Source organism: Chamaea fasciata, unplaced genomic scaffold (genome assembly GCF_029207755.1).
Source record: "Chamaea fasciata isolate MVZ Bird 193981 ecotype frontalis unplaced genomic scaffold, bChaFas1.0.hap1 SCAF_5, whole genome shotgun sequence".
NCBI classification, from domain to species: Eukaryota; Metazoa; Chordata; class Aves; order Passeriformes; family Sylviidae; genus Chamaea; species Chamaea fasciata.
The window spans coordinates 72,331,254-72,353,676 of NW_027094090.1; the positions used below are offsets into that span (position 1 = coordinate 72,331,254).

General features: G+C 37.6%; 1 protein-coding gene across 1 annotated transcript in view; it reads left to right on the forward strand.

Annotated features, from left to right (window-relative positions):
- PLCZ1 (phospholipase C zeta 1) overlaps window positions 1-22,081 on the forward strand; it is a 44,377-nt gene extending 22,296 nt beyond the window's left edge. The window contains exons 7-13 of the mRNA XM_066184703.1: window positions 237-458; window positions 2,655-2,811; window positions 4,520-4,636; window positions 13,499-13,671; window positions 16,570-16,702; window positions 18,264-18,413; window positions 21,841-22,081. Of these exons, the coding sequence (XP_066040800.1) occupies window positions 237-458; window positions 2,655-2,811; window positions 4,520-4,636; window positions 13,499-13,671; window positions 16,570-16,702; window positions 18,264-18,413; window positions 21,841-21,923 (1,035 nt within the window). The 3' untranslated portion in view covers window positions 21,924-22,081. The remainder of the gene's footprint in view (window positions 1-236; window positions 459-2,654; window positions 2,812-4,519; window positions 4,637-13,498; window positions 13,672-16,569; window positions 16,703-18,263; window positions 18,414-21,840) is intronic.
- Window positions 22,082-22,423: the final 342 nt, after the last annotated feature.

The following is a 22,423-nucleotide window of genomic DNA, read 5'->3' on the forward strand; positions in this document are numbered from 1 at the left end:
GGAGAGCCTTTTTCCCTGTCGTGGGGTTAGATAGTCACATTCTGTTGTGTGCTTTGGCTCCCAAAATCTGTTTGGTTTGTTTGGCTTTGGTTTCTGCCTCAGTCATGTCTATTTTACTTCATTTTGTAAGCTCACTTCATTATACTTAATAAACAACTTTGAAGATGGGTTAAATAATCCCAAGAGATAAAACCCTAGATAATTCTAGTTACTGTTGTTAAACCTTTTTTCTATAGGCATTAAAATTCAAAGTTCTGATAAAAAATAAAAAAGTTGGAACACTTGAGCAGAGCCTGCTCAGGATGGACGATGACTATCATGGTGAGACAGAGGAACTGTCTGACTCTGATTCTGACGATGAAGACTCAGAAGACACATTACCTCTTCGGACACTGAGGAGTCCTGCCAAAAGAAAAGGAGAACGTAAATCTTCACTCGTTCCCCCCAAAAAAACTAAGGTAACTTTTGCTTCAATTGAATATAGAGAACACATATAGAATATATGTAGAAAGAATAGAACATATATAGAAAGAATATATTCTTTTAAAGAAGAACTATATTATCTTAAAATGGAGACTAAATTTTAAAGGAAAACTTTAAAATTACTGAGATCAGTGCATTTGGAAATTACATGTTAAAGCTCAAGGTTTCAGAGTTTTCCTATTCTTACGAGAAAAGTCAGACTGGACCACATTTTAGCATCCAACTAAAAAGCAACCCCTTCCTGTGCTCCCATCTTGAACTTCAACCACATATTCCTCTTTCAAGTCTTGTGCTTGTCCCAGGTGCTCAATACTACAGCAGATTTAAGATGAAGTTGCCCAAATATTGGTGCCATGGCCCTCCTGGAACTATGCATAGAGAGCTCTTACAGCAGTTCCTGATGACAACAGAGTTAACTATTTCTTGCCCAATACCAGTCTATTTTTTAGATACACAGATTCCCCTATTTTTTTCTGTTCTGGGTTTTTTTGCATTAAATTAGGTGTACATTCCTGGTTGTGCTGAAACATTTTTCAACACCTGGAATTGAAAAGGTATTTTTACCTTCATCACGTAGAGACTTAACATTAAGTACCATTTCTGAAAGAAGTGTAAAAATTTGGTGTAATCTCCTTTTTTAAAGTCAAATTGAACTTATTTTTTTTAACCAAGTATAATTCTCTACCATGGAAAATCTGTTGCTTCATTGGGGTTGAAACTGCTTTGTACAACTCTTTTAAGATGTGAGGCAACACCTGATGTATGCAGTCACTCTTGCACCTCATGCTCTGATTACCTGAATATGGCTAAATTGGCAACGCTCCTCAGAGCCCAGCATTCTTGCTGAGAGGCAGTGTCTCTTTTTAAAATATGATTTGATGGTGAAAGTTTTTGCTTTTTTCTCATTCCACCCAACATGGAGAGATAGAAAGGAAAAATTCTGAGGAAGGGATGGAATCTTCTTTGAATACGAAAGGCCAACTTTCTAGAAAACAGGTTTCAAGTACATTTGTAGGACCCTTTTACCGATGAGAATGTATTCCACATACTCTTAAACAGCAGCAACAAAAAATATCAGCTTACGTTTCACAGGCAGAAGAGGAAGTGTTTTCCAGGGTCCCACTCTTTGAGTATTTGTCTTGATGTCCCACTGTATTGCTTTATGGAAGGGTGGGAGACCATTTGAATCCACAGCCAAGACATCCCAGTGATGCTGCTGGCTTTGCTTGTGCCAATGCCTGCCTGCAAAGAGTTGTATTTTTCAGGATTTCCAGAAATCCAGAAATTTCAGGATTTCCATGCAGTAGACTCTTATTGCTCCTCATGGGACATAGCCCCAGAATAATTAATGCTTGTGAACTTTGCATAGTTTAAGAGCCATGAGCAGGCAATCTCTATTATTTTGTCAGATGAGCATTTGCCTTCAAAAGCTTTAATGGAATGTAAACATGATTAGCATCAGCAGCTTTCTGCTGGCTACTGCCCCCAATTAGCTCACAAGTTCTGCTAAGGCAAATGAAGTGGTCATGTTGTGCCTCACTGCAAGAGGGAAGACCCTGGAAAAATTTCAGTCATTTTTGCTTGTTTTGGTAATGGAGCAAGACTAAATTAAGATTTTGGTGAGAGGACTTTCGACCTTAAGAAGAAAAGAGTTTTCCTAACTTCAGAGCAATGTTTAGAGGAATGTGCCTTTGACTTTGACTAACTTGCTTGGCACAGTGTAATATTTTCCAATTAGTCTGCATTTTATAGATGACTTATGTTGTTGGTCTTTTCTAGTACTTTATATATTTATGATATATTTATGAATGGAAAATTGGAGGTATGTTTTTAAGGAGTAAGATTAAAAGCCATGCAAAAATGATGTAATTTGCAAACCAGTCTTAGAACCAGGAAAATTGTAAAGCTATCCAGAAGAACATTCTGCTAGGATGCATCTCTCCACTCACCCTATGATTGTTATGATAAACAAGGACCAATAACTTCAATTTTCTCTCAGTGGGTCAAATCTCACTATTAAAGGTTATATTTATTAAATTCATTAACTGTGACATATTTTCTTATGATTTATGCATCCAAAATGATTGTTGATCTGAATTATTAATATTAATAATAATGAAATATGCATTATTGTGACTTTTTTATTCCATTGTTCATCTGATGATTATTAGATGAGGAAGACAAAGATTGCCCTTGCACTGTCAGACCTTGTGGTTTATACCAAATCTCAGAAGTTTGTGAGCTTTGACCATTCCCTGCAGCATCAGCAGTGCTTTGAAAATAATTCGATTGGAGAGAGTTATGCACGAAAACTTTTAAGAAGTTCAGGTAATTTGAGTTAATTGGTTAAAAGATACATTGTTGCTATGGTTCACTGCTTAGGCATTGGAAGGGTTAAAATTTTATGAAACACCTGTTGTCTGCTTTTATTTGGTTCTTTGTATAACACTGTTTTACAAATGTCCTTTGAAAAGCATATTTTTATTGCTGTTTGTTTTGTGAGGAAAATTGAAATTCAACTTTGTTTTAATTCTGTGTATTTTTATAAGAACAAATATTAACACAGGGTACAAAATGTATGTCTGCCCTTTGATTCATTGTTTTCTGCATCAAATAATTTAGGAGTTACAGTCAGTGCTTGCAAAAGTGTGGAATAAATTTCACTCCCCCCCACCCCCCCCCGCCCCTTCCCAATATCTGGGCTGAGAACTCAGTGGAGTTGGCTTGGCAGTCCCCTGGCTTTGGTGAGAAGTGCAGATAAGACAGTCCTCATTAATGGGATGGATAAACCCCAGAGCAGGCAGTTTGCTCCACTGGACCAGACCTTTCATCCCAGCCAAGTTGGATTATTCCAAACTCATTCTGTGTTGGAGCAACTCCATTTGGTGCAGCCAGCACAGTGCAGCCTCTGCTGCTTGAGCTCCAGCTGCCTGCCCAGAGCCCTGAGGGAGGGTTAAGAGCAGAGATCACCGACCATGACAATGACAATGAAGTCTGCCTCATGCCCATTCACTCGGGGCCAGCCCAGCTGCCACCCATCCACTTTGTGGAGGTGATTCAGTGGCTGGTGAGGTGAATGATGCTGAACAGCATCAAAAAGTAGGATTTTTCAGCCATCCACAGAGAGTCCTCTCTGGTTCCTTGAGCACTCCAGGGAATATAAAAATATTTCTATAACCCCTCCTCCCCCTCCCCCTTTAAAAAACCACCCCCAAACAACAAACCAAACCAAAATCAAACAAAACCCCATAACAAACAAGCAAACAAACAAACAAACAAACATGAGATGAGAATAGAATAGATCAGAGAGATGACCCTGGAAATGTAGTTTTTTTGTTTAATTACTAAAAAGGAATTGTGTAGATAGAAGTCATCTGAAGCTTCCCACGTCCATGTAGTCTGTGCCTGCATATGAGAATGGAGGGAACACTGCCAGCAGAAGGCAAAACAATGTATATGAATAGTTAACATTTTCTGAGGCTTATATAAAAATAATTTAAGTGGCTTTTAAAGATATGCTTTTGCCTGGACTCAATAATATTTAGTCATTTTATGTAAACCTCCACCCTGCAAACAAGCCAAGATCATCTATAGATGATTTTTTTTGTTTTTCATTTTGAGCTATTATAGAGTGAAGAAACTTTTGTGCAGTTTCCTGTTCTGTGTCTTAGTTTCCCATGAGAACACAGTGGGCTTTAGTGTAGAAATCATATGTTTACCCTGCAAAATAGTGAAGAAACAGAATATTTCAATGAAGGAATGATTTTTGCCAAGTGAATTTCTTACAAAAGAAATTTCTCCACTATATACAGAAATACTGTCAGATTCAAATACACACAAAATATTAAGGTTTCAAAATAGGATTTTAGGCATAGTTCTGAGTGGCCCATGTATTAATGTTAAAATAGAATACATTGATATAATATTGTGTAAAAAAATTTCTGGATAAAATGACTGGATTTTTATTGTTTATTCAAATAGGACCTCTTTAATGACAAAGGTTTTCTTACCAAGATTTTATCCTTCTGTTTATCAGCTAAAGAGTTTATTGCACATACTACAAGATTTATTACAAGAATTTACCCCAAAGGAACAAGAATGAGCTCTTCAAATTATAATCCTCAAGAGTTCTGGAATGTAGGGTGTCAAATGGGTATGTATCCTTGCAGAGACTATTGCATTCTAGGCTTTACAGGTATAAGAGTTTCTTGCTTCCTATAGTATTTTGGTGTTATGTAGGTTACATCTTTCCCCCCAGTGGCATTATTTAAATTTTTTGTTATATAAAATTTTCCTTCAACCCACATATCCTATCAGTTTTTCATCCCTAGTAATTGTAAATATCACTGTGTGTTAAGTAACTGTTTTCTTATCTCAGATATTCAATTTATTTTATTTTATTAATTTCTCTAAACTTCCTTTTTGAATTGGATATTAAGAAAAACACTAATAGCAATTCAGCATTTTTAAGCTTCCATTACTCAGCAAGGGAAGAATCTTCTGAAGGGTCTGTGGGTTTTCAGTGGCTCTCTGTGACTTTGGCACAGGTGTAGGAGATGTGAGCACTACAATTGATAGCAGTGCCAAAAATTCCCAGAACAGGATGTGCTACACAAGGAAGCACTCAAACATTCCTGGTCAGCGTAACACCCAGGTACAGCTGGGAGCCTCCAGTTTTTATATAGATTCAACATACATTTAGCATCTTAATTTTCAGTGCAAAAATGTTAGTTTCCTGAGCAACAACTTCTGCTTCTCTTCATTGAAAGTTATTTATTTGAATTTGTTAAAAATAAGCATGGCATGACCTCTGTACCCAGCAGGCTTTGAAAAACCTCTCACCTGTAAGCATTTTCTCCTTTTTAATGGCTTTAGAGACAATTTTGCCTTCATCTGTTTGTTCTTCAGTTTAAAAGATTCTCAGTGACTGAATGTTTGTCTGTGTCTGGCTGCTGTATCTTCTTTGGCCCTCGGTAAAGTAGGGCAGAACATTTTTTGTACCCACATAAATATTCTGTCTTTGAGTCTTTGCCAAGGCCACCTGAGGGAGACTGCAGGGTGAGCAGGGCACATAGCCGTAGGCTCCTGGTTTGGAGAGGTGAATGGTATGGATTCACCTTGTGATGTTAAAATACACACTCCAAGGACAGGCACAGATTTCACTCTGCCTTTAGGGCCCTGGAGCTTCTGTCACCCTTGTTCCACTTCTTTCTGTTCTTAGCTCCCCATATATCTTTTGTGACAAGTTACCTTCTCCATTCTGACTATTATATTGGGGTAAAGTTTTACATAACTACACAATGAGTACAAAAAATTACTGCTTAGTATAAATTTTACTTGTTTCTGTGTCCTTATAAATGCTTATTTATGGTACAGATTTGGACTTGGGCTTGACTATCCAAGTATCTTCTCATTACCACGCTGTGTGAAATTGGTTTGATGAGGTTCTGTCCTTGTGGTTCATCCACACTTAGTGCGATGTCTGGATTATTTTCCTGGAGTGCTGCACTCTCTGTATGCTATCATTGCTATCTGCACTATATATTACCATTAACAACTTGTAAATTTGTTTCATGCTTAGAGGAAGTACTCGCCAGAGGTTCTTAATTGAAAATTGAATTAATATCCCAGTCTTATCATACTGCAGTTTACTAGTTTTCTTTTTAGCCTGTAAATCTCTACACTTATCTCTGCAAAGAATATCCATTTGTTGGATTACAGACAAGGCTGAAGTCTTTCAAGATTACTACACTGACTGTTTACTCAGAGTATACTTTAATGAGAAGTCATTCTAAACATCAGTATGCAAAACATATGACTTCTGGTGCATAGGGGGTTTGGGCCCCTTCCTGGAAGAATTAAAAATATGCAGGAAGTGGTTGGATCTGCCCTCTTGGTCACTTCATTTGCATCTTCTCTTAAAAACCCTTCCATTTTTCACATGGGAATAGGCTGATTGAAAACAATTCTCCACATACATTATTTCCAAGCTATGTTACATCTATTCTTAATTCCCTAATCTGCTTTAGATGACTGTTTGGCAGAAGTATACCTGCTCTTCCCAATGCAACTCCCAAAGTGAATGTATCTCAGTGAATATTCTGCTGATGCCCTTTCACTGATTTAACACAGATTTTTGATGTTTTTTATGTCCGTCCCATGTCTGTATAATTCACACATCCTTCCTGTCTCCCTGCCTTAGTACTTTACACCCCATGCACAGAAGTGATTTCTCCAGATCCCTTCTACCACTTCCCTAAAACTCTTCAAAGGACTCTCAGGTTTCTCGTATGCCACCTATTCCCCTTTTTAACTCCCTTCTCCTCCCCACACCTGCAAGGTTGCCTTTAAGTCCCTTTAACATCCATAACTTTTCTGGCTGGGCAAAGAAAATATATTATGTTTTGTTCAAACCTACATATAACACTGCCTGCCAGGCCTCTGCATCTTGTAATTACAAGAACTGAGTTATTCCTTCGCTTCCTTTAGTGATAGACCCAAACCAGTGCTCTCTTCTGTACCTTGCCAGCAATTTTCTCTAAATTGCTTGGAACATATTAACTTGGAGCAGCCTGGCACTCAGCTAAAGCAGGATGAAATGGTCCAACAGGCTCAAGATTTGTTGGGGCTGAGGACGAGACATGTAATTGTGTAAATCTAATTTTCAGAGGAAGTCAAGTTAAGAAACCTCAGTAAAAAGTACAGAGTTTCCACAAAATAGCTTTTGGAGATCTCTGTGCACTCCCTGTCCATTCTCTGAAAATTGAGACTTGTAAGAACAGGAGGTTCTGGAGAAACATGAGAAAAACCTCCACTTTTCATAGTCTGTGAAAATTAGTATGCCTTCTGCATACAACTGCAGTGAGGCACTGGAAAGAACTGGTTTGGTGTATCCATGTTTTCTTTTTATTTAGTAAATAAAATGAAATGAAAAGATTTATGCAGGGAAAGAAAATTCAGGACAGTTATTTAAATAAACTGATATCGGTTGTTTCATATTGACTGAGAAAAACAACAAAAAATCCAAAACAAAAGAAAGCCTTGGTGAAAATAAAATTAGGAAGACTTATATATTCTTTTGAATATGGCATTTCCATTCAGTAGGAAATGTTATACATGTTTGAAAGCACTCTACAGGAATAACCAAAACATGCCATAAGTTACAGGAGAAAGCCATGGTGTGGCAGGTACAGAATTTTGTTTCAGAAGATCCCACATGTGCTTTTTGGAGTGTGCATAAAATTTGTATTTTATGTAAATATAAAATATATTTATATGCTGCTGTGAAAGTTGTACTATTATGATGGGTCTTTTTCTCACTGTAGGTTTTGTTTTGGCCTGTGACACTGAAATGCAGCTTGGCAGTTTTGTCCCATCTGTTTTGCTGCTCAATACTGTGTGCAATAATATGACACAATATAGTAAAAAATAATGCATAAAAAGAGTGGTGATAAAGAGCTTTCTAAATAGTTCTGATTTTAACCTGTGAAGCAACCAAGGGAAAAGAAACCAAATAATTTTGATCTTAGTATAACTCACCTGTGCAAATCAAAATGACTCAAATCTGACCCTGCTTGTGTTCTTTGTCAATAACTATTTTATTGCTGTCTTTTACTGGCCTTAACAGTCCAAAAATGCCTTCTTTGGAAGTGAAAACTAGAGGAGTGATTTTGTTTTTTAATGTTATCTCTTGAACTTCACTGATTTGATCTTCACAAAGAGTGAAGTTGCACAGCTGATTCATGTATAGACATCTACAAGATAGGTGGGACAGTACGATTCAATGATATGAAGCTCCCCAAATGCTGTCAGCTTTCCTTTGAAATGACTCCAGAGGCTGGGAGTTGTTTCGAATGAAGGTTTCACGTTTCTTCTGCAGAAATGTGTCTGCTGCCAGGTTTATGAAAAAGCTCTTGGGCTACTCCGTAGGCTGCTTCTTTTTAGGCGTCTTTTGGTGTGTGTGTAATAGATACAGGAATTTCACTTAAAAGCAAAGAAACATTGAAATTCCACTTTATCAGTTTTTCCAGCTGTCTTCACTGCAGACAACCAATAGCATAGTAAATAATTTATGTGAAGTCTAAAAAATTTTAAAGGAAGATGGGAAAAAATTGCAGAAATACAATTGTTTGTGAGGGCCTTGCTGATCTTGTTCTAAAACCCGTCAATGACTCAGACTAAAACAGGAAAGGGAAGTCGATAATATTCACTCTACTCCCAAGAATCACAATTTAAACAAATTTTAAAAATTATTTTGGAAAAAATTCAAGTCTAAAATTGGTCAAATGGCAACCAAAAGATGCTCAGACTTACACTGAAGTGTAACTTTCAGACTGACACATTAATCAGATAGAAAAAAAATCAATTTAGATTTTTAGATCTGATAATTTATCAGAAATGCTTTAGGTACATTTCCCATGAGAACCTCACAAGAGAGGTTCCCTACTTAAGCCCTTTACAGATATACTTGGATAGTGGATGACTTTTAATCACCTGACATCTTTTTTCCACTAGAACTACTTGTAATTAAGTAGGAACAATGTCAGCAATTATGAACTGTATGACTGAGTTTCTTTCTAATGACAGTGTCTTTAGAGTATTAGTATTAAATTGGCCCAAAGACAATACAAAAAAAGACTGACTGCACATTCTAAGCATGTTATGTCACACAGTTATGCATTCACTCAGTCCTCAGAGGAGCAGTCCCTCTTCCCATGGCAGAGTTTCAATAAACCATGTTTCTATAGAATAAAAAAAGCACTTCAAAATCCGTAGGTGAAAAATAAAGCCAAAAATTATCATTAAGCTTAACAAAATTTGGAGTCTATTAGGGGAGGGAAAAATCCAGGTTGACTGATTATTTTTTGCCAGGAAAGAGAGGTGAGGCTTTGTAAAAAAAAAAAAAAAAAAAAAAAAAAATTCTTTACTTTTGGTCTGGTAGACCAAAGTCCTGGTTCACAAAGTTTGTGTGGGGTCTCACCTATTCACAGGTTGACCCTCTTTCACTTTGAAGCCCTTCCCCCTTGTCCTGTCATGCCCATGTAAATTGTCTCACTCCATCTTTCTTAGACTTCTGAAATATTTCTGTAAATTTGGGCAGTGATGGATTGATTGCAGCTGTGACCTGCATGTGAGAAGAAAGCCTAGATAGTGCATGCCCAGCTTGGAGTGCTGATGTGGAATGAAAGCAGTGTCCTCAAATCCAGTCACATTGATCATCTCACAACCAGTGGCAACATTCCAGAGCATTAGGATGCAGTCCTGTTTTCAACAGTATTTCTCAGGCTGTGTGGAATTCAGTTCAGATTTTGAATATCTAAGGCAGAGATTTTTGTGACAGTCATTGTGAGCGGCCACTTTAAGAACACAGAAAACTGGAAAGAGCTGAGAGGAAGGCAACAAGGCTGATAAAAGTGTGATCTATTATATCTCTTTAGATTCAAACGAGCGAGGTAAATCATGGTGATAGGAACATTGGCACTGAGTGTTTTTTGCATATGTTATTTTTTGAAATGGCATTAAATTCATACATTTTGAGATGCATTTTAAATGGCATAAAATGCAATTAAGTAACACATTTTAAGAAAAATTGGTGACATGTGTGTCCTTATCCATTTTAAAATCTTCCCATTTAAATGGGAAAATACATTAAACCTTATGGTTGTAATACAGCTAATAGAACCAGGAAGCAAAGAGCAAAAAATAAAAAATTACAATTTAAAAGTCCCACTGGGAATATTAATGAAAGGCAGGATCACAGACAAGAGATGTGCAGTTTGCCTCAACTGCCTTCAAACCATAGTCACAGTGCTCATTTTAGTTGTAAAAAAGCTTTTGCTTTTAGTCTATAAATCAATTATGTCTTGAATGGTGGTGCTTATGGAAGGTGCTGTATATGAATATCTAGAATATCTTCTGTTCTGCAATTAGTGGTGGGACTGAATTCAGTTAACTGCTTGTGATGCAGCGATTTGGGGGCAAAAATAATATGCCTCTGTGTATTATGGATTGGCTCATCTTTGTGGAGCTAAGCTATTTCTTAACTTCCATTTGCTATGAGGTTATTTACATTTGGGGCTTACTGGGACAGCCATGGCAGCTTTGGTACTTTGCAAAATGAGTATTAAATACTCTGATCTGAAGGGGATTTAACCTCATGGTTCTAGGAATACTTAATTCCATTTCAGATGCAGGAATCACACTGAGGAATTCCTTTGCTCAGGTTGTTCCCCAAGCCCAAGTTTTGCTGTGCTGCTTTGATTTTGATATCAATATTAAAAGGCTTTTGGTGCTTAATGAAAGGACTGAGGAGAAAGTTTAATGTACACAGTGTTAAACTTCAGATGCCTTTACTTCCCCACGAAAACCATACATTAAGATTATGTACTGCTCAGGTGGTTTCATTGCAAGCTCATTTGGGCTTCTTTCCAGAAGAAACTGTCAGTTTAAATCTCTCTTCATACACGCATTAAATTTATACTGTTTCATAAAACAACAGTACAAAGGATGTTATTGACAGTTCTGCTCTTGAATTCACCAAAGCTGAAATGAAACACCTGGTAGAAATTCAGGGTTGTTTGCAGAAAGATTGCTCAGCCCATGCTTCTAGGCATAGCTTTTAGTTTATGATCCTTGCCATTTCTCAAGAAGTGTTAGGGCTATAACTGCACCTGATTAAAAAGAAAAACTGTGCATCAATGCACCATAAAGCAGTGCCCTGGGAGGCCCCAAGCAGCTGTGAACCCTGTAAACAGTTTTAGTAGAGGTTTGCATCTCGGAGAATACGACACAAAATTTCACATTTGCTTAATCACGTTAAAACTTGCAACACAAAGGAACCAGTAGGTAAATTAAAACTACTGTGCCATGTGTTTTTAACTTATTCTAAGGTCAAATTAAATTAAGTGAAAACACAGTGCTGATGTTTGAAGATATGAACCCATAATAACATTGCCCTTCACTTGTGCTGCAAAAGTAATTTTCCTAATATGATAAAATATAAAGTATTCTCGTTTGCTTGTTGCTCTTGTTACATCAGATTTTCCTGCTTAGTCGCCTAGAAAGCTTGGTAAATTTAGCAATAGTCTCATTATGTGCAATCATGTAATTTGGTTCATCATGTGGAAGCTGCTATTTGAAGCTGGTTGTTCGATGTGCCTAATTTCAGTTGCACTTTTAGACCCACATATTCTGAAAGTGTGGCCTAGGAATCACCTGAGGTCTGAGAGATGCTGGATTATCTGTAGTTCAGACTTCCAGGGACCTCAGGGCTGCAGCTCTTGTAGCATCCTCTGAACAGCTTGATTCAGTGTATTAAAATATGACAAGCATCATATAGCACCAAATTTGGGGTTGTTTCTGGATGAGCTGAGTCATAAAAAGCTAATTGTGAGCCAGTGCCAAACCATACCAAGAAAATACTTATCCTGTATAGAAAAGGCAATGGTGTGCAATGGGCAATATGAACACTCTGAAGTTTGATTTCTGTTGTTAAAGGTAAATTTCCTGTGTATATGTATATAAAATCATGTCTGCATCTATGTTAACACCTAGTTCAAAGCAGGAGTGCATGTTGTGTTTTGCTGTTTGGATTTTTCTTTGTTTGTTTGGGGTTTTTCTAGACAAGGTTTCCAGTTGTTCCTACTTGCTGCATGTTAGTTCATGATGCAGAGCAATCTTAGCTAGAACAGATGGGATTCCTTTCAGATTAAACAGATGATGCACTCTGGGAGCACTTTATGTATTCCACACATTAATTGGTTTTGAGACTATGGAACCAGGCTTGAGCTCTTCAGAAGCAACCCCACCAAAAACATGTGTAGTGCAAATATCAGGTCCATTGTACCAGCTGCTTCATTCCTATTTGTGTTATTTGCTACAAAACGTTTTAAAATGATCATCGAAGCAGTGAAGGAATAAATATTTTTTGCACTGAAAACAATTTTGTGTGTTTTCCACTTGTGATAAGGATTTTTGCACTATGTCAAATGTTCATTCAATACATTCGTATTATCTCATAGGAACATGTAATAAAATCCTCTTCATGAATTCTTATGAGGAATCACTTGAACTCCTTAAAGTCATCTTTTTTTCATTCCTACCTAACCACCGTTTTAAGTAAATGACTTCTTATCATTCTCTGCATAACTCATGTTATAGGTTCATAATGTCATGATTCATTGCTGATTTGACTCCTGCATTTTCTATTTTAGAATGTGACAGAAAGCTCCAATATGCCGGAATAGGGGGAAATTTCATTAAACAGCTCTATTTCAATGTTGGCTTTATCTCATGAATTACAATATCCTGTTGATTAGAAGTGTGATATTTTATTACTGTTGCTGCAGAAAATCAAAAATGTTTTGAACTGCAAGGAAAGGAAAATCTGCCAGGTGTATTCTTGAAATAATCACCAGTATTGGAGGATTAAATTCCAAGACAGTGTGTGCTCACATAAATTTAAGAACACTTTTTAAATTGCTTCTCATTCTATAAACTTATATGTATTTTCACTGAGTATTCCATCTGTAAAATAAAGCTTCCTGACCTTCTGTGTGAGGAGTTTTTTGTGATGAATTCTGCTCCATAACCAAGGTTTGATACAATCCTATGGTTTTTACTTTTGCACCAGAACTTTGTTAGCAGGCTTGGAGTGCAGGGTCTTGCTGCTGTAGAGAAACTAGGATGTGAATTCAGTGTTTATGGAGAAAAAGAATCTCTCATTTCCTATTCTCCAAGATCTAATTTAGAAAGAAAAGGGGAAAAAACCAGATATAGCCACATAAAAAATTCTATAGGGTAATTCTTAAAATGGGGTGCAGTTCTACACAGTGCATTGCTTTTGTGCACAAATAATTCATTATTGAGTACCACTTAATTTAAGGGAAATAACATGATCTTACATATGGATTGAGAGATATTGATACCTTAAGCTCATCTGCTTTTTTTAAATACTTGTTTTATAAAATGTTATCAAACCTAATTCACCAAAATCAATATTGACATGATTTTACAGTGGCCTTAAACTTCCAGACACCGGGAACACAAATGGAATTGCAAGATGGAAAATTTCTGGACAATGGCGGCTGTGGCTATGTGCTGAAACCTAAATTTTTGAGGGATCGCAATACCACTTTTACACCCCGAAATGTGGGAGGATACAGCAAGCCGATGTCTCTGTCAATAAGGGTAAGATTCCTGAAGTGTTGCTTTATTCCACAAAAATGGAAAAACAAATGCTATATAATGTAATGTAATGTAATGTAATTGTTATATAATTTTTTTTTCCATTTTATTCCCATTTCCTGTTTGTTGGGAATTAATGTTTTCAACAAGATGGTAAAACTCTCATATAGTATCAACTGCTGCTTGGGTGCTTTCCCATCTGTAGTTCACGTATGTTTGCTAAAAATATGTAGGGGTTCAGAGCCTCTAAAAGTCTGTAAAAATACATGATTTTCATGATGCTGTATAAAGAAATAGAAATAATGTAGCTGACAAAGGGACCAGTGAATTGTGCTTGTGGAAACGGAACTGTAAACACAGAAATCAAATGTGCACTTTGGGTGTTATTTCTTTCAATATCAATAATACCATGTGTACTATTATAATATTAATTGACAAATGGAAATTTTAAAAGATAAGATAGGAAGTTTTACGCTTCTTTTAAGTCTCATTATCTTCCTATGCATATATAAAAGACCATTTATAATCCTAAAATGGTATAAATAAGTGTGAAAGGATGGATGAATAAATAAGTCTTTGAATTATTTCTACTTCTCCCAAATTATAATGTGATTTACTTCCCAAAAATACTAGAAATACATGTCATTTACAAAGAAATGGTTAGAAAAGCCATTTTTTTTGAGGTCAAGTAGATTTGTTATAATTGTTCACTAATTAGAAAACTCCTTTTTCCCAATGAAAATGTAATATTTCTGATTACACAGAATGCCACTTGCATAAATGCTATTTAATTAGCATAGAATTAGTGAGTAATTGCTATTTTGTTTCTTTCAGAGTAATAAATAGTGGAGATAAAGCAATAGTTAGTGACAATTATAAAATACTTACATAATGCATGCACCTAATCAGGATCATTTTAGTGTCCTGACAGTGAGCATACCAATTGTGAATAGACATTGCTGAATGATTTCAGGCAGCCAGGCAAATAGATCAGTTATTTTAGCCCTAATTTGTATGAAGTTGGAATTAAGAGGATGAGAATCCCCAAATTGTAATGCAGGAGACAGACAAAATCATTGTCAATGCAAAGGAAGTGTCTGAGTTTGGAAGGAGCTGGAGAAGAGAAAGGCAGTGTTTAAACTGAGGACTTTGAGACTACAGGCTGAGTAGTGCAGGCTGCAGAGAGGCAATGGCATCCCACTGGCTGAGGGACTGAAGGGCACAGAGAGCCCCATTCATAGTCAGCAGCAAAAACCAGGAAATGGTGGTTGAAGACAAAAGGAATTGGGAGCAGGAGTCAAAGGAAAAGCAGCTTCTGCTGAAAAAGTTACTAACCGGATGAATGGAGAAATGACTTAACAGAAAGCAAAGATAAAACATCAAGGGGGAAAATCTTTCAGAATGAATAAATGAATGAACAGAAAAATCACATAGGGCCTGATTTTTCAGGATTCATTATTCTTAACTTGATGTGCCACCATTCCCCTCAACAAGAGACATAGAGCCTTTGAGGCAGAAATAGAGATATTCAAGGTGCTTCATAAAGAGTCTTCTCAGCATAACAAGTTTTACATCCCTCTGTATGTCTGCTTCACCTTGGATCTCAAAAATTGATTGGATTTATAGATTTGGGTCATAGTGTGCTTAAAAGAGTTCACTCTTTTCCCAGTCCAGGGGAGACTTAGACTGGGTGTAGCAATGGGTCATGCAGGCCTTGGCAATGGCATTTAGGACATGGCAAGGAATCTTGCAGGTTCTTAGCAGGCAGCCCATCAGTGATTGCAAGGCTTTCTTGGTGAAGGCAGTAGCTATTTCCCGGGAAGAAAGGGCATCAGTGTTTGCCAAGCAACTGCTCTTAAATATTTCAGGCTAGAACTTCTCTTGGAGCAAGGTGTTACAGAAAATACCTAAGAAATAGGTGGAATCTGTGGGTTTTGATTTTTTGGGTGGTTGACAGGGGAATAAGAACCTCTTATGATGCTTAGTCCTGAGACTGGGATCAGGAGTCATATCTTCCACCTGTGCTTTCAGGCTTGTATATCTCTCTCAATACTTTTCATACACTGATTTCCAAAAAGCTGATTACTGCACAGATGTTTACTCTTTCCTAGATGTCCTGAAATATAGATAGAAAGCAGACAAAGTTGTGACTTTCATAAATCCTTTCTTAGGCTGGGTGCCAGATTACAGGGCAGTCTGAGACAAAATTTCCAGGTAGCTAACTAAATTAAGGAGAAACACAACAGGAAGTTCTCTAAATGAAGTTTTTCTCTTACTGTGCAAGAGATGAGGTGCAGGTGAGGCAGTCTGCTATATACCCTGTAGCACAATGCTGATGTCATGGTGGGTTTTGATGCTGATCCACTCCACACAAATTGGAATTTGTGAGCTTGATAGTAGAAAATGTAAAAATCACCACAGACTGATTCCTCCAACATTATTATTTTGCGTGGTAACAAAATATAATTTTTACGTGCATCTATTGAATAAAAAAAACCCTGAAAATTATTGTTTAAAATATGGTATCAGTTATATATGTATATTACTATGTATGTTTTTTATATATATTTACATTTATAGAGTGGTGAAACACTGGCACAGGCACAAAGAGACTATATGTGTCCCATCCCTGTAACCATTCCAGGTTGGTTGGGACTGGGCTTGGAGCAATCTCATCTAGTTGAAAATGTTCCTAAACCACAATATTTCTAAAAAATTATCAAAAAAATAAATTAGATGGGAAGCACCATATTCTTTATTCCATTGTGTTTAATACACCAGTTTATGGCTGATATATACTTAAAGTAATTTCTTATGAAAGTTATCTCTATTATGGCTACTATATGGCTGTGGTGAATAGTTCATTCTTACAGGTATTTCAATACAACTTTAATTTTCCAGCTGATCAGTGGCCATCAGTTACCACCCAGCAGCATGTCGAAGACCAACAAAGCTGACCCCATGGTGCAGATAGAAATCTACGGTGTGCCAGAGGATCAAGCAAGAAAGAAATCTAGTGTTATAAAAAGCAATGGTGAGCATCAGTCTGATTCTCTTGACTGTGAGCAAAGCACAAAAACATTTTATAAGGAATCACCAACTTTGCATTCCAAGGAGTTGTTACAGAAAATGCAGGAACTTGTCTCTAGACTAGGATCTCCTGGCACAAAATCCATAGCAGAAGTTCATGCTGTGTGCCATTTTTCTAGACTGGTAGATTAAGGAAGCACAAGCTCCTAGTTGGGAGTGCTCTCCCTTTCTAAAGGAAGATGGAACTTTTTTTTGCACACTGCTGTAGGCTCATCCTGGAAAGCAGCTCATCCCCACAGAGCAGCTTGCCTGCTCTCCCCTAGCTGGATGGGAAGAGGGCTGGAAGGGCCAAAATGAGAAAACCCTTGGGTTGAGGAGATAATTCTTTAATTAGTTTAATAGGTAAAACAAAAGCTGCGCACACAAGCAAAGCAAAATAAGGAATTAATTTACCACTTCCCATGGGCAGGGTGTAGAGCCATTCCCAGGGAAACAAGGCTTCATTATTGAGTTTTGCTGTTACTTGGGGAGACAGGCACTGTAACTCTGAATGCCCTCCCTTACTCTATTCCCCCAGCTGTAAGCATGACACCATGGCTAAGGAACATCCCTTTGGTCAGCTGGGGTCAGCTGTCCCACTTGTGTCTCCTCCCATCTTCCTGGGTACCCCCAGCCCCCTCACTGGCGTGGGGAGGCTGCTTTGCAGAGTGACAAAGACAGAAACCCCCACACTATGCAGGCCCTGCTCGGCAACAGCTCAAACACTGATGTGTAATCAGCACTGTTTGGGTCAAAAAATCCACAGTCCAGCACCATAGGGATGGATAGGAAGAAAATTAATCCTATCCCAGCCCAAACCAATGCCCAAATTGGGAAATTTAGACTTTTTTTCTAAAGCAATTGCTGTAACTTCATCATTTGTCTCATTTGAAGTTTCTAGTAGGAGTAATCCCTTAATTGCTTGGCAGGTGAAGTGTGTACTCTTTGTAGCTGTCTTTGAGTACTCCCTTATCTTTATCGTATAGATCTTCTTGATGTCTCAGACTACAAGCTCTCTGTGATCTCCTTTTGTCTGTACCTCTGTCTTCTATTCTGTTTCTTTCTTATAGATAACTGCTGTTTTAAATCAGCCCCTGATTTTCTTTTCTCTGTATGAACATTGCTAAAGACAAAGTAACCCCCTCTGTTCCACATTCACTTTTTTTATATTTCTAGTCAAGTGAATGTTTTACTGCCTGAATTTATTTATTTCCAACACTGTGAAAGGAGAAACTTCAACAAAAGCATGAAACTGGTATGGCTATAGGAAAATTTAGGTTAAGCAGAAGTTCTTAACCTGGCTATCATTGTCCCACTTTGCCCTCTTTTAAGGCATGACACCAACTGTCTTAGGCTTTTGCACCACTACAGTCAGTGGGAGTCTCGTTTTTTATTTAAATGGGCACACATATCTAGGGAAAAAGAATGAGACTTTACCAGTTCAGACTAGCAGGCACAGTAATTCGGTTATTGAGTAGAAAAAAAAAAATCATATTTTAATCCTGTTTCTTTTCTCTTTTCATTAGCTTTGTGCCCTAAATGGAATGAAACATTCTCTTTTAACATCCAAGTTCCAGAACTGGCAATGATCCGCTTCTGTGTGGAGGATGAGGTCTCTCTGGTTAACAATGAATTCCTCGCCCAATACACTTTACCTGTGATGAGCCTGAATACAGGTAATACTTTTATGTGAAGCACCTATAACAGCTCAAAAAACTCTGCAACATTCCAGGCTTTTATTGTAACTGTAGCATAGAGAGAGTACAGCATCATGCCTGTTTTCTAGAGGACAATTTTGTAGCTAAATGAATAAATGGCACTCTCTGTTTTTTGAAATAATTGTGTTCTCTGAATGCAAATCCATGATGTTGAAATCAAAACAATATGAATGACAGGTGATTATTCCCACTGCAGTATTCTGTTCTAGATGGAAACTGCTCAGGTGGTATTTTAATTCATTGCAAGAAGTGAGACTAGTCAGAACGGCTACAAAGGCAATGGTTTTGTGCACTTCCTACTCAGATATGTTCAAAACCCCATACTAAATTAAAACAAAACAAACCACCAAAACTCCCTAAGGTAACCTATCTGCAACTTTTCAGAGTGGAGAACAATGGTTATAAATTTGGCAAAATATTTATGGCATTTTTCTTGGTGGTTTCTTTTGTTAAATCAGTAGAGTTCCTGGAACCTTCGTAGTGAATAGGCTGCACATAGAGAGCAGACACAGAAGTCAATAGGCCAAGGAGAAAGGCTTATGTAAAATGGCTGTTTACTACCCTGGCTTTCCAAAGCTATTTCTGACAAAACAAACAGCTTTTATTAGTGAATAAAGATGGGAAGGAAAAACACTGGAGCTGGCAACAGGCACTGCTCCTTTTTTATTAAGCTTAACAGGATTTTAAATGGCTTTTTTCCCCCCTCGTGTTTGGAAGTCATAAAGCTGCTTGTGATTCTTAGTTGAGGTTGAGGAGTTATACAAGAACAAAAACATTACTCTTAGAGCTCAGTTGTTTTTCTACAACATAAATTTTTACACTGATAACCTTTTACTTTCCTTTCATTTGTATACTTCTTGATAATGAAAGAAAACTCAACACAGCAACTCACAATGTCTGAGACAAATTCAAATATCAGGCACTGCTGCTTACAAGTGCTTGCAAAATTATTGATTGAGGCTTTTTAGATACAAATTATCAGTGTGGCTTAATGTCTCTACAGGATTAATTTAGGTCACAAATGAGGGATTCATATTTTGGAAAAGTCAGAGCAGAAAATTTTTGAGGAAATATTTTCAATGGACTTGTTCAAAAATGGAGTTATTTCAATGCTAGGGAATGAGTCTACGTACAAAAGCTAGAAATTATGCCAAACAAATTGCCCAAATCCCCACTTAAAACAACATAAAAAAAGTAATTTGCCATCGGGATGCCCACAGGCCATAAATAAAATGCTTCTAAGAGGTGAAGTGATAAATAATTTCAAAATTTATTGCAAGCATTTGTTGTAGTGCTTAACATTGAGATCTCTGAACACAGGTCTGGAATGATGGTTTTGCTTTAGGTACCCAAGCTCTCTAACAGGGAAATGGGATAATAGTATTCTTGCAGAGGGAGTCACAAGACGAAGAAAAGGGAAGAATTGCCTAAAATGCCAAAGGGTGAGCTAGGATTTCAGTCTTAGTCTTCAGCACTCCAGTTGCTTTAATCTGTACTACAGGACTGTCCCTCAGTTCCTAGGATTCATATCCCTGAGGTGTCCCTGAGGGCAAGTTGCTTCCAAAAGCTGAGCAGTGCTTACATCTTTTTATTTTCTTTGACAGACAGTGGGAAAAAGCTGTGCCATTTCCTCCCTCCTCTGCATTTTCTTTTGAAAGGATTCAAATCTATATCCACACTGCCCTCCTTTCCCCAGCAGCAGACTCCCAACTGCTTGTAGACTCCACTGGGAAGGAATGCTTGCTGTCCAGCTGTAGCAGAATTTGATTTTCCATGTAGTGATTATGTAGCTATACTCAGAGGGGCTGAAACTGAGAAAAATTCTCTACCTGGGTGGTTATAGGAAAATAAGAGGGGGGTTTCTCTGTTATAGTCCCTGTGCCAATGAATCTGCCATGGAGAATACTAATACAGGACAAGAACTCAATTATTACCTCTATTGTCATGGGATCCACGAGTAGTTAGTTATTTAAGGTAAATTGGAGCAATTTCAAGAACTAAAAATGTTTTACTTCTCTCAGGACACTTCGTAGAATATTCTGTAGGTAGGGGCTAGAAACAAGCCTTCAGAAATTAATCTTAGTCCTTGAAGTGTATCTTTGAATAGGAGATCAACCAAGCCTTCCACATATTATGTGCATGCCTTAAAAACTGATCTCAAATGTAAATTGCCTGAAACCAGCTTTAGTATCTGCTGCCCAGAATCTGAACCTTAAATACTGGAGGAACTTCTGTGTAATATGACAGAACAAGGGGAAATGGCCTCAAGGTGTTCCAGGGAAGGTTCAGCTGACATCAGGGAAAATTTTGTCACTGGAAGGGTTGTCCAGCATTAGAAAGGGCTGCTCAGAGAGGGGGTGGAATTACCATCCCTGAAGGTGTTCAAGAAACAATTGGACATGGAACTTAATGCCTGGTTCACAAGGTGGTGATCAGTCAAAGGCTTGATGATCTTAGAGATCTTTTTCAATCTAAACGATTCTGTAATTCTGTATAAAAGAAGCAAGAAATTCAAAACCCAGGTAAATGTGGGTACAAATACCCCACAGGCATCAAGACACACCTAAAAAGGGATTTTGAAAACTGCAGTTCAAAACATAGATACTTACACAAAACATAGACTTACTTCAATAGCTGGAGTTATATATACATAGAGAAAATACAGAAAAAAATTTAATCAAAAGTGACATTGTTTATTATTATGAAATGATGGACATTTAGTCATATAAAGCAATACAGGTTGGGATTTTGAAGAAGAGATTGTTTTGTTTTCTAAGCAGGTAAGTGAATTATGTTTGAAGTTGAAAACTATGGATTTTCCAAATGGTTCAATGACCAGATGAACACATAGGTTCTGATGGCATGACTTATCTCCAATAAAGTGAATTACTCATATGAAATCAACTTTTTAAGATGCCATGGCAGAAGATCTTACACTTCACTTTTTTTTGCCACAGCTGGACAGTGCACAGCTGCTGCAGCACCATTCTGTCAGCACTATCACTGCTGATTCACAAGTTATTTCTTTTGCTATCAGAATAATGTGTGCAGCACATAACCTTGGATGTTGCATTGTAAGCTTTGCCCATGTTTAAATATCAATGGGCTAAAAGTCTTCCATTTGAAAAAGTACCACATCCTGAAAAACCCTGAAGTTTTTCACTGTGTCACCAAAAATACCAGAACTGAAATACTACAGAAATATAGAGAGACAAGAAAAAACAGCGTAATTGTGTTTTGGTCCTGAATCATTTCATTTTATTTTAAACAGCTATTTACAGATTCATAAATTATTCCTTGTGTGCATAGATGATCATACAAACACCTCATCATAGTATTTGTGCTTGTGGTTAATACACTAATAGAGGTGTTATTATATTTACAGGTTACCGTAAAATTCCACTAATGTCCAAAGATGGCATCAAGCTGGAATGTGCATCACTGTTTGCCCACGTCTGGTACTATTAGTGATGTCCTGCAGAAGAAATTGTTCTGGGGGATTGTCCCCTGCTTCAATAAAGTAGCATTTCTGGCTTTGCAACAGCCCAAAGGACTGATACCCAGAGAGGCATATTCTCAATGTTTTTATGAAGCCAGTGGGACTTTTATGGAAGGAGTATCCTGAATAAAGGTTACTGTCCTTGGCCTTACTGGTCTTTTTCTGTAGGAGAAGACTGGGTTTGAGAAAACCTAAGGAGCCTTGAAGTGCACAAGTCGATGGGACCTGATGAACAGGCTGGTGAAGTTCCCACTGATTGAAAAAGGGGAAACGCAGCCCACACTTTCTATCAAAAGCAGCATCAAGGGAGGTGATTTTACCCTCCTACTCTGCTCTCAGGAGATCCTGCCTGGAAAGTTGCATTCAGCTCTGGGGCCCCCAGCACAAGAAAGATGTTGATCTTTAGGAGTGAGTCCAGAGGAGGGTCATGAAAATGGTCAGAGGTGTGGAACACCTCTGCTCTGAGGAC